The following is a 12,251-nucleotide window of genomic DNA, read 5'->3' on the forward strand; positions in this document are numbered from 1 at the left end:
GCCCTTTATGCTCACAGACGGGTGCATGAGGAGGCAGAGAGTGCGTGCGCAGCCCCAATGGACACTGCCAGACAAAGAAGCTGATCCCATGTTGCTGTACAGCGGGGTCGATGTTTACAACAACATCTTGAAGATACACAGTTGCTGTAGGGTTAGTAACTGTTCCTTATGTTCATGAGGTCATTATGAATACGAAGAATAAAGAGGCCCCTGCTCTCTGATACTTACTCACTTTGTATTCATAAATATGTTCTCTGGTTTGCTAAAGCTAATTGCTCTTTCAAATAATGGCAAGATCCTGGCGTTGTTTCAAGGCAAAGGTTCATGCAATTAAATCTCAGCAGCAGAGGCCTACAAAATGGGCACTAAAACCTCACTTGGCATGTGACCTTCAGCTGAACTGCTTCATTAAGCCTGAGAGCTTGGAGAAAATGTTTGCTGAATAAAGTCATTCCTAATTAATGTGAAAATGTCAAAGATTTGTCTACCATCCTTTTTACCCCTTTCCTTCTAATGCTTAATTATGTCTCTAATGAGCTGCTCACATGAAAAGCCAAGAGCCGTATTTTTATAGGACAATACAATGAAAATATTCCAACAACATTTTGCCAAGTAGATCTGTGCTGCTGTTTGTAATATTTCACATTTCTTACTCACCCTCCCAAGCTTTTCCTGGGAAGGTCTTGGGTTGTCATTAAGTTATGATTATTATTAGCAGAAGTAGTAATTATTTACATTGATTGCCATCAAAACCTTTCCTGTGCTGCCTTGTATAACTGGACAGCAACCACAACCTCAGTGTTTGCAACGTCCCCTATACTTAGGAAAATATCATCCTTAAACATAAAGGAATATTGCCAATACTGACCTAATGTATCTAGCTATCTCAGACAACCTAAGAAGTTGTAAGAATGACTGCTGTATATAGCACTGTATAGCGTTATTAATTTTGTTGTGCTAAAATTGTACATGTTGCTTTAACATATCAAACAAGAAATAATGTCCCTGTCCCTTAGATGTTCCAGTCTGACAAATGATTTAAAAGAGGTGAACAGAATGGGTCCAAACCTACTCATCAACTTAAGCAAACTCCCACTGAACTCAAGGGAGTGAGATTTGGCTCTTGATGAAAATAGCCTGAGAATGTTTGGGTAAAATGAATTGAGACGTGGCAGGGAATTAGCATCAACAAGCTAGTCTGGTTACATTGTTAAACTTCTAACAAGATATAGGTACACACAGACAAATGGATCATACACAGGTTGACTGGTCTGTTAGTGTCACACTGTGGAAAGCCCAAAAAACACTTAAAAGTTGTGTGTGTCTGTGTGTAGTGACAATAGTGCAGATCTGGCATATGGGGACTCTGTAAGCCCATCCCTATGCACAACACAGGGAGGTCATATTCTGGTCAACCCAGAGGATCTCTATGGTGTGGTGTGGTGCACAGATCCAGTGGACCAAAACCTTGTATGACCAAAGCTCTGAATGCTTTCACTCTTCTTCATAACTTCTAGTTTCCAACACACTCTCTAATCCTATCTGCAAAGAGGCTATCAGCTTTTAGATGCATACAAAGCTGAAGAAATCACTCTTTAAGTCCTAAACTTCTCTATTTGTTGGCATTTGGAAGACGCTAACTTGACTTCCTAAAGTTCCAGTTTTGTGAAAGGTAATAATCTATTTTCTTTAAGAGGTTTAATGTCACAGGAGGGATCCTGACTAAAGCACAGCAGAAGGGATTGCATATGCTGTACAGATTACTATATGAGAAGATGAGTTTCGTTCTTTTGATGTGAGACTAAGAATCACAGATTCTGTAGAGCTAAAGCTCCTAGAGAATTCAGTCCTAAAAGTCACAGCTATGTAGGTAGGCAAGCCCTGGCTACTACTACAGGTTCTTGGAATTCATATTAGGTAAGCATTAGAGGTGGTTCTGGGCCTGGCATGCTGCAAGACACTGTCTTTCTGATTACCATCTTGATTTCCCACTAAACACACACTTGAATTATGACATAATTTTTGTGGCTCGTGTCTCAACAACCAGTAGATATTACTGCATTATATATATGCCATCTGAAAGTCTGGAGTCTCAGCATTCAGTGCTGTGAAGCATTAATTCCTGACTCCAGCAGTTTATAAAATACTAGTTTGAAAAAATTGTCAGAAATGAAGTGGTAGTAAAATGCAATATAGTAATCAGAATGACATGCTTTTAAAGGCCAGTAGCTTATGATGTGCCAGTGTTACCTACCTGCTTCACACCAGCAAACTTTTCCAAACCTGGGAGCAGTAATTAGAAAGATAAAAATTCAGTCCTTGACATGTGCTTGTATCTATGTTTCAGTACCATAACAATTTAAGACTAGCAATACTTCCTTAAAGAGAATAAAAGCTCAATCTCTGAAGCATTTTCAGTAGGCCACAACAGCTCTGAATTATCATCCTTTTTGTTGCCAGCAATGAGCTATAAGGCCAAACTCTCAAAATACTTATACGTGACATTATGTACAGTATCTGTGTACAGTATACCTAACACAGCGACAGCAGTGTCTTGTATGGTGTCATGGGTATACGTGCCTCATAATATAAGCAACCTCATGTTTCTTGAGCAGTATTTATGCCTAGTAACCTATATGTTGAGAATAAATTGTATCAGTTGTGTTCATTAGTGATATCAGATAATTTAATGAGCATTTTTTACAGATTTTCCTGTTGCATCCTCCATGTGCTGTGATTAGACTAGGATCTTCAGCTCTATGCTGTTTGGTTTCATTGCTAACTAGCATTGTGTGTCTAATAGGTGCTTTTTTCTTTTTAAATTAGAGGAGATCTTGAAGACTCATATAGCACATTGGTGGTCTCCTGATGGAACCAGGTTAGCATATGCAACAATAAATGACTCCAGAGTCCCTACTATGGAAATTCCAGTCTACACTGGCAGCCTTTACCCTACTGTTAAAACATACCATTATCCAAAGGTAAGGGAAAATATAAAACAAATCAGTCAATGTTTTTTTAATTTTTCATGCTTTTGTTTCTAGCTGACTAATATATAATCGAACATATTCATAAGCAGTGCAATTAACAGACAAAAGATCATTCATTCCCCATTGAACTGTTAAACTGTGGTCTTCATTATTCTTTTGCTGCCTTTGTAAAAGTACATTTTTCTGACACTGGTCATAGTCATTCAAAAATGTAAAGAGAAAAAGTAAAGTCTAAACCCTTTCTCTCTCTTGTACCTGGACAAAATCTGTTGGGTTTTGATGCTAGATGCAGTGTGATTACATCTGAGAAGTTGCAAACAAAATTATTATATTTGTTGGGTTTGTGCCTATACATCAAAAGGGCAATCGGGAAACTTTAGTACTTAGACCGCCTTGTAAAATTCAAGATGGAATAATAGTCAGGACAGATAGGCAGGCTTCTGAGACACACTGCACCTTGGCTTTAGGGAGAGAAAATGAATTAGGGATGAAAAAAACAATCCTGCATTGCTTTACAGAGCCGTGCCGTAGATTGTCACTGCAGTTGAGCAGCATCTGGTGCAAATCTCAAGCCAGTGTGGAAGATTATCATTACTTTCTGCTGCCGTATAGTATGTTGTTGTACTGCACTGCACAGCTGCTTCCTGCAGACATCTCACTTTGTGTGGTAGTCCCCTCCGATCTCACATGCTAAGCCAGGTCTAACCCAGCCACTCTTGAAGATAGGAGACGTCAAGAGAATACACAGATGCTGCAGGAAGTGATGCTGATGATTCAGTAGGAGGTGCTCTTTCATGCAAGCCAGTGTTTAACTAATGTCCAACATGGGGTTTAAGGACACCCTGCCATTTTCAGATAAGGCATCAAATTGAGATCCTGACCCTTGTTACTAAAAATACCATGACATTTTTCACAAATGTGGTAGATGTTATTGTCAATGTTCTAGCCAAATTTTAATGTGGGCAGTTACATCCAACCATCCTAAGTTCCTCATACGTCAATGCCTGCTCTAAACTACTGTATGCTTTTTCTGTGCACTGTTAAACAGTTTCTGCATTCCAGCCCAGAGGTGGTTGCACTTCATATGATAAGATATTTGTGTATATTATGATTACAAAGCATTTTAGGATCTGTTCAGAGAAGAGGTTATATCTATAAATGTAAGATGTTATTTACTGTAAGATATATAGTAATATACTCTCATTTTTAATTTCCAGGCTGGAATGGAAAATCCAAGCATTTCTTTACATGTCATTGGTTTGAATGGCCCTACCCATGATCTGGAAATGACTCCCCCTGATGATCAAAGAATGAGGTATGTTGCTTAGTATTAGACGGGTAGCCATGTTAGTCTGTATCAGCAAAAACAACGAGGAGTCCTTGTGGCACCTTAGAGACTAACAAATCTACTTGGGCATAAGCTTTCGTGGGCTAGAACCCACTTCATCAGATGCATGGAGTGGAAGATACAGTAGCAGGTATAAATACACAGCACATGAAAAGATGGGAGTTGCCTTACCAAGTGGGAGGTCAGTCTAACGAGACAATTCAATTAACAGTAGGATACCAAAGGAGGAAAAATCACTTTTGTGGTGGTAATGAGAGTGGCCCATTTCAAACAGTTGACAAGAAGCTGTGAGTAGGAGTAGGCGGAAGCAAAACTTTTTGCTGTTTCTGCGTAGGTTTGAGTTTTTAGAAAGTAAGCCCCCATTCAACAAACTAGTTAAAGATGTGCTTATGATTAAGCATGTACTTAAGTCTATTACTATTCAGCAAAGCACTTAAAAACTTTATTGGGATTTAAGCATATTCAGTGGCAAAAAACTATGTTAACACAGAGTTAAGGTTGCTTGGTGATAGGTCATCCCTTTGCAGAACATGAAGTTGAGCTTCTGAAAAACAGGAAATGCACAGTTAAGGTTGCCTATGTAACCGAACTCTTCCCTCTTTCAGAAGTGCCCCACGATGCCCCGTTAACACACATACCTTTACTCTGCCCACTCTACAGCTGGTGAAATGTACAAGCTGTTCACCTTTTACAGCCCATCAACTCCCACCCACAGGATTCCATCCAGTATTATTAAAGGGGGAAAAATGGTTATTAAATCTTTGTTGCCCAGGTGTACAAAGGTTTGGACTAGAACTGTCACTTGTGGGGTGCTCACCAGGGGCAATGATGTTGGCCCAGTCCCTTGAGTTACCCAGGCAAGTATAAAATGGTTGCATAGAAACCCTCTCATGGGCTTTTCCTTTTTTGGTGCATGCACACTGTAATCACAGCACATCTACGCAAACGCTCTCTTAAACACCATTCACCATTTGGGTCCCTCAAAGACTTAGTGGGTGCCATGTACTACCCTGTGTAAAAACTGACCAACTGAGACCATTTTTTAACCTTCATCACAGCAATACAATAGTTTGCTCTCTAGTGCTGTGCAAAAGAAATCCACCCAGAAACTTTTTGAAAAAATGGTTCTTCTTTTTGGGGCCTATGTTTCTGGAACTCCTGGCTCAACTGATGCCATATTTGGGTCACTAACCCTACCTTGCACTCCCTTGAGGCATAGCAAATTTCATGATAATCTGTGTGGGCATGCAGATTTCAGGACATTTTAAAGTGTCTTCCTTTGCAGGGGAAGGATAGAGGCACAACACAGACATAGGACTCCTCTAAACAGGCATGTAACGGGGCGGGACTCACCCCTGGAACACCTCCTGCTGCTCATCCAGGGAATTAGTGTTTCCAGCCTCTGGAGCACCCTCTGCAGGCCGGTGTCCCGCTTGCCGCTGGCCCCCAAGTCCCTCCTAGACCGGGGTGCCTCTTTCAGGCCAGGGTGCTGCCCCAGCAGTACCCCCACAGATCAGGGTCTCCCCTCCCCGGGAAACCCCCACCCTCCCTCCCCACCTCACCTCAGACTATGTCTACTACCAGTCTTGATCTAGCTCCTGTTCACTGGGGCAGACTACAGTGTAAATGCCACTCATCACCGGCAAGGGGGGCTTGGACCTGCTGCCTCTGCCTACCCTTAGGCTGCCCCTCTGCAACCTCAGTACCCTTTCTGGCCTTTAACAAGGCCTGCAGCCGGGGCGGGGGGGTTTCCAGGCTGGAGCTCCCCCAGCTCCTCTAGCCATCCTCCAGTCCTGCTTCACTCTTGGTACCCTGTTCAGCAGCCAGGCCTTTCTCCCTCAGCAAGAGAGAGAGCGTCTGTCTGTCTGCTCCTGACCACTGCCCTCTTATAAGGGCCAGCTGGACCCTGATTAGGGCATGGCCACAGCTGAGGCTTCTTAACCAGTGAGCCTTTCCCAGCCTCAATCCTCCCCAGGGCTGCTTTTAACCCCTCCAGGCAGGAGTGGGGTGACCACCCTGCTATAAGGCATCTGCAGCATAGGAGGCTCTGAAAGGTGTGAACTGGCTTATTCATCTCAATGTGATGTTCTCAGTTGAATGAAAACACCCCTTAGAGATTAATACAACCTGAAACAATAGCTCTGAGGCTTGTGAACTGCTCCATTCCTCTGAGTAGGTTTTCCCTTCCCCCTCCTGAGTGCTTTAGAGCCACCCTGTGATATGAATGAAATATGCCTGTTCTCAGCTCCCCACTCAAAGGGCAGGATTTTCCCAGATCCTGACTCACATGGGTTCAGGGAGTGAGCCTCAGACCCTCTCAAAAGGGCAATCCCTCCCCACCACCACCCCGAACTCATCTCATGTAATGGAGAGTGGGGGTCCAACCCCTGTAGATGGGCAATGGGACTCCCAGACACTGGCATACACAGGGGAGGCAGTCGGAGGGGCTCAGAGCCCCCCAGATCTGAGCATACATACAGTAGATAGAACAGTGTGGGTCTGACAGGCGCCCCAGCACCTATTCTGCCTCAGTCCTCCTGACACTTACAACACATCCCCCTTCCCAGTGTCTCACCGCTCCCCTCCCCCCAACTCCCACGCCTCCCTCACCTGAGCCCCAAACCTCTCTGCCCTTCTTACTCCTGGGGGAATCCTGCGCCACTGTGTGTGTGCAGAATTCATGTCCCCTGCAGATTTCTTTCCTTCCATGGAGAAAAATGACTTCTGATGGGGAAGCGAAGGGAATCCACATAAGCAGTCATGCACCCCTCCCAATCAGCGTGGGTTTCGGGCACCCAGAGCAGCTGGCAGAGAGGTAAATGACTACGGGGGTGGGAGGTTGGGGTTGGGGCTGGAGATGCCCTGGTCTGTGGCTTGTACCCTGTACCGGGCTCAGCTGCTACTCCCAGCTGTGCTGGGGGAGGATGGGACTTGCTCTTTCCCTGCAAGGAGCAGCTGGGGCCGGGGCCGGGTCAGACCCACCCCCAGAAACCTCCCCCAGCTGCAAGAAGCTCTGTACCCCTCGCCCCCACTTATTGCCCCCATCGCTCCTCAGTTGCAGGGGGAGGGGGTCACTGTACTGGGAACTGCTGCCGTGTCCACCCAACCCCCATGTATCCAGACCTTCCCATGCCCCCCCCCATCTCATCCCCCTGACCTGGACCACCCTGATGAGCCCCCCCTGCACACACACCCAGACCCTTATGTCGCCAAGCCCCACTCTCCTAGCATCCACCCTCCGCTGAGCCCCACACACCCAGACTCCCCCTGCTGAGCCCCAATCACCTTCACCTGGATCCTCCTGCAGTGTCTCATTGCCCCTTCACCCGGAACCTCCCAATGAGCCCCTGTGCACCCAGATCCCCCCTGCACCCAGATCTCCCACCAAGCCACCCGCATCCAGATTGCCCCACACACAACCCTCTCACCCCACACCTGGATCACTGCATATTAAGCCCCTCCACACTTCAATCCTGCTAGGCTGAGCCTGCCTGCCCACCCCTGGTGCACCTGGTGCAGAAGAGCAGGGCCTTGGGGTGTTTCTAAGGCAGGCCCACCCCTTGCACTGTGTTAGGGTTGGGTGCAGCCTCACCACTGAGTCCGTGTCCCAGTGGGGAGCTGCAGGGTGATCTTCCACCTCCATGCTACCCACTGCCGTGCTCAAGCCTCCCCATTTATTTATAGACAAAATTTGCAGAATTTTAAATTATTGTGCACAGAATTTATATATTTTGGAGCAGAATGCCCTCAGAGTACTTTCTGTATCAAACCCCACATTTATCCCCCTCCCCTTACTGCATCGGCAAACACCACTCCCCCAGTTTCCCCACTCCTCCACCCCCCTGATGGCCATTCTCCCACCCAGGAAACATTCACATGTCTAATTTGTCCCCAGATACTTTCATTACATTCCCTACCAAATAAAATTGCCACCCATGGCTCACTAATTGTAGCCACCTCTAGGCACTCAATCCAAAATGCCTTTTGTCTTATGTGGGTGCTTGTGATTAACTTACCCTTAATTGTGTTAATTGAAGGGTAAATTCATAGCCATCAATCTCAACAAGGTCTGTGACTCATCCAGTCATCAGTCCTGCTCAGTTTTACAGTACAAGGTTGAAGGAAACTGGGATTTTGTTTTGGTTTTTGGGGCAGGGAGGAAAGGAGCTGTAGCTCAGGAACCCCTCAGACAAATGACCCTAAATTTGAAACACTAACCCTACCCTGCACTCCCATCAGGCACAAGAAATTTGAAATCAATCTGAGTCACCATTCGAATTCTAGAGCACTTATAAAAGTTGAGCGTTAAAGCCCATAAAGTGATGAAAATGGAAATGCTCTAGCTGTTTCTGTGGACTGGCACATACACACTGTAAAGAACATTCATTTTCTTAAATACTGGTCTCAGTTTGGGTGGCCAAATATTTAGTGAGTACCATGCACTTCTTTGGGTAAAACTTGACAAATTGAAACCGTTTTGACTCAAATCACTTCCATAGTTTGCTCTCTAGCTCTGCACAAAGAAAACCCACTGAGAAACGTTTTGAAAATTGCAATCTTTTCAGGGCCAATGTCTCCAGAACCCCTGGCTCAAATGACCCCAAGCTTGGGTCACTAACCCCTACCCTGTACGCTCCTGAGGCACATCAGATTTCAAAGCAATCTGACTAATCATGTCAATTTCAGAGGATGTACTACAAAGGTTGACTTTTAAATAGAAGTCATGAGGCAATCTTAACTATGGTGACACTGACACACCACAATAACTCTTAAGTGCTTAGCTGAACTGGGGCCTATGTGTTGTGGTTTCTTGGACACTTGAAAACAATTCATTATAAAGCTATAAAGAACAGTGTAATGTGTTGGCATAAGCATTTATTATCATAATCAGTCTGCCTTCAGGGGAGAAGAGTTCTTATCTGCTGCTTTAGCTCAAGTTTGACCCACCAAAGCCTGGAGGCCAAATTCTGATTTCATTTATGCTGATGTAAATCAGGAGTTAGTCCATTGACTTCAATGGATTTATACCAGTATAACTGAGAGCAGAATCTGGTTCCATGCCTACACTGCCGCTAATGGTCCCTCTCCAAATATTAATAGAGCACTTTGTATGAATGTCAAATACAATTTTGTAAAGATCTCTTCCTCCAAGATATTCATTTGTGTATGATCATCAGACAGATATACTGGTACCTCTGGGATAGTTTAAATTAGATTTTGGGCCTTCAAACAAAACCACACCAGCCAGTAGGCACTGCACAAAGCAGATGAAACTTGCCTGTTTGTGGGTGGGAGAGGTGTGTAGTGGGTCAATCTTCATTGTGCATGAGAAATATAAAGGGCCAGATTCTGATACTGTTACACAGGTGGAGTAGTACTGTACTCCACAAGTGGTCCCAAACCAGTAGAGCTATCAGTGGAGTAAGATATCCTTCAATTTTGTTTTATTACAGTCTATTTGATTCTATATTATATTCTAATCTATTGTAGGCTTTTAAACTGTGCTCATCACTGTAGTATCTGAGCACTTTCTGGTACTCCTTCAGTGTAAGGGGTATCAGAATCTTCTCCAGGGTGTTTTTTGCATTGTCATTCTATATATCACAGCTCCATTTACACTACCAAGACAGAAGTGTCACCAGTGAATAGACTCAAATACATGTAGAACAGGACTTGTGAAAAACAATTTCAAATTTGCATGTATCAAGCAATGGCTCAGTATAATGTGTTACCTTAAGACCATTGTTACTTCATTTTTCTGTTGGACTGCTGATTGGGAAATAGCATTGTCTGTATGCAAAGAGGTGCAAGCTAAAATTTGTTAACATAGTTGTATTGTTATAACAGCTTGAAACAGTTTATAGAACTGCAGCATCTTAGTACGCTAATAAATGTGTAGTGTGGGATTAATCATGGATTCAAATAATTTATTTGATATACAATGATGCAAAATATACCATAATTAATGACTCTATGTATTTTATCAAAAACAAAATTTCCAGATCATAGTACAAGTGGTGCTGCTAGACTCAGGGGTACATTTTCATGATGCATATATTTTTCTGAAATGAGGGGTGTAGTGTGATTGCTTTTCATTGGACCAGCCACAGGGCCGGCGCTTCCATTAGGCGACCCTAGGCAGTCGCCTAAGGCGCCAGGATTCGGGGGGGCAGCATTTGTGCGCTCCCCACGGCGTGCACGGGAGCTTCCGGTTCTGCTCCCGTCGCGCCGCCAAAGAAGGACCTTCTGCCGATGTGCTGCGGAAAACAGCGGCAGGCAATTGAGCTGCTCAGTGACTGCCACTGTCGCCTGCGGCATTTCGGCGGAGGGTCCTTCTTCGGTGGTGCGATGGGAGTGGAACCGGAAGCTCCCGTGTGCCCTGTGGGGAGTGCACAAAATGCTGCCTGCTGAATTCTGCCTAGGGTGCCAGAAACCCTGGCACCGCTCCTGAGCAGACAGTGGGGATCTCCTGTAGAATTAGGGCTTGCCTACACTTGAAACATTGCATTACTGCAGTTGTGTGGCTGTGGTGCTTAGAATCATAGAATAGAATAGCAGGGTTGGAAGGGACCTTAGGAGGCCATCTAGTCCAACCTCCCTGCTCAAAGCAGGACCAATCCCCAGCTAAATCTCCAAATGGCTCCCCCAAGGATTGAGCTCACAACCCTGGGTTTAGTAGGCCAATGCGCAAACCACTAAGCTATCTCTTACCCCCCCACCTTCAGCGTAGGCATTACCTATGCCGACAGGAGGGGTTCTCCTATCAGCGTAGGTAATCCATCTCCCTGAGAGGCAGTAGCTAGGTCGACAGGGAAATTCTTCTGTTGACCTAGCGGTGTCAACACCGGAGGTAAGGTTGGCTTAACTATGTTACTCAGGGGTGTTGATTTTTCACACCCCTGAGCAATGTAGCTAGGTCAACTCAATGGTATAGTGTAGACCAGGTCTTAGTCACTGAAAAGAGTTTTAGGGAGGAAGGGAGTGTTTCTCACAAGGATCTACAAACAGAGAAGTCAGTATAAATAAACCTAACATACATTCAATCGATTCACTGAGATACATGCAGTCAATGGCACTTCCTGGTGTGCTGGGGGATCTTCTTAGTATGGGGTTCTCCTCAAGGCAACTGGATGAGCTAGTAGTAAAAATGCAAATTATTTTCCACAGGAATTTTGAGAAATTTTCTTTTTTTCCCCCCTTAAATTTCCAAAATTATTTATTTCTTACAACTAAATACCAAAATGGATCAAAGAAAAGGTTTAGTTTCCAAATACTGTTTTTGTTAAAAAAATTTCAGGTTTTGCTTAAAAAAAATTGGCTTTCAAAACTTGAAGACTGAATATTTTTACCAAAAACAGAACAATGTTACCAAAAAAAAAAAGGGCATAGAAAATTTTGGTGTCAGTTTTTTGTTGAAAAGCCAGAAAATTTGGACTAAAATAAAAATATTTTGTTGTTGCAAAGCAAGCTCATCACAAAAAAAATATTTTGATGAAAAACTTTAAACCAGCTGTAGCAAGTAGCCTGATCCATCAGCTGGTTATCCTGGGAGCAGGGCAGTGGTCCCATCTCCTATCTACTCCATAAGTGTGCCTCAGTGGTGCATTACGAGAGCAGACATTTGAGTGCGGAGACTGCAATTGCATCTGGCCCTTGCACAGGTCATCAACAAATAAGCAACTAAGAAAGGAGCCCAGTCACTAGGATCTGAGTTAGGAACTGACTGCACATGCTTTGAGATCACAAAATGGAAGGTTGTGTGTCATTTTGCCAAGCAATGTTTCACCATTTTTTGTGATGGCTGATATCCCTATTATTATGTGCATGCACAATTTGGATTTTTGATTCCTAGCTGGAAACCATACATGTAGTTATGGGAATGTAAATGTATCATGATGAAACAGTGAGATGAT

The 12,251-nt window shown here is 44.1% G+C and overlaps 1 protein-coding gene across 44 annotated transcripts in view; it reads left to right on the plus strand.

The window, feature by feature from the left end:
- DPP6 (dipeptidyl peptidase like 6) overlaps positions 1-12,251 on the plus strand; it is a 714,691-nt gene that overhangs the window by 626,116 nt on the left and 76,324 nt on the right. For all 44 annotated transcript variants that reach the window (XM_039524563.1, XM_039524587.1, XM_039524562.1 and 41 more), the window contains 2 exons: positions 2,827-2,981; positions 4,208-4,305. In XM_039524563.1, the coding sequence (XP_039380497.1) occupies positions 2,827-2,981; positions 4,208-4,305 (253 nt within the window). The remainder of the gene's footprint in view (positions 1-2,826; positions 2,982-4,207; positions 4,306-12,251) is intronic.

Source organism: Mauremys reevesii, linkage group 2, assembly GCF_016161935.1.
Source record: "Mauremys reevesii isolate NIE-2019 linkage group 2, ASM1616193v1, whole genome shotgun sequence".
In the NCBI taxonomy this organism is placed as follows: Eukaryota; Metazoa; Chordata; order Testudines; family Geoemydidae; genus Mauremys; species Mauremys reevesii.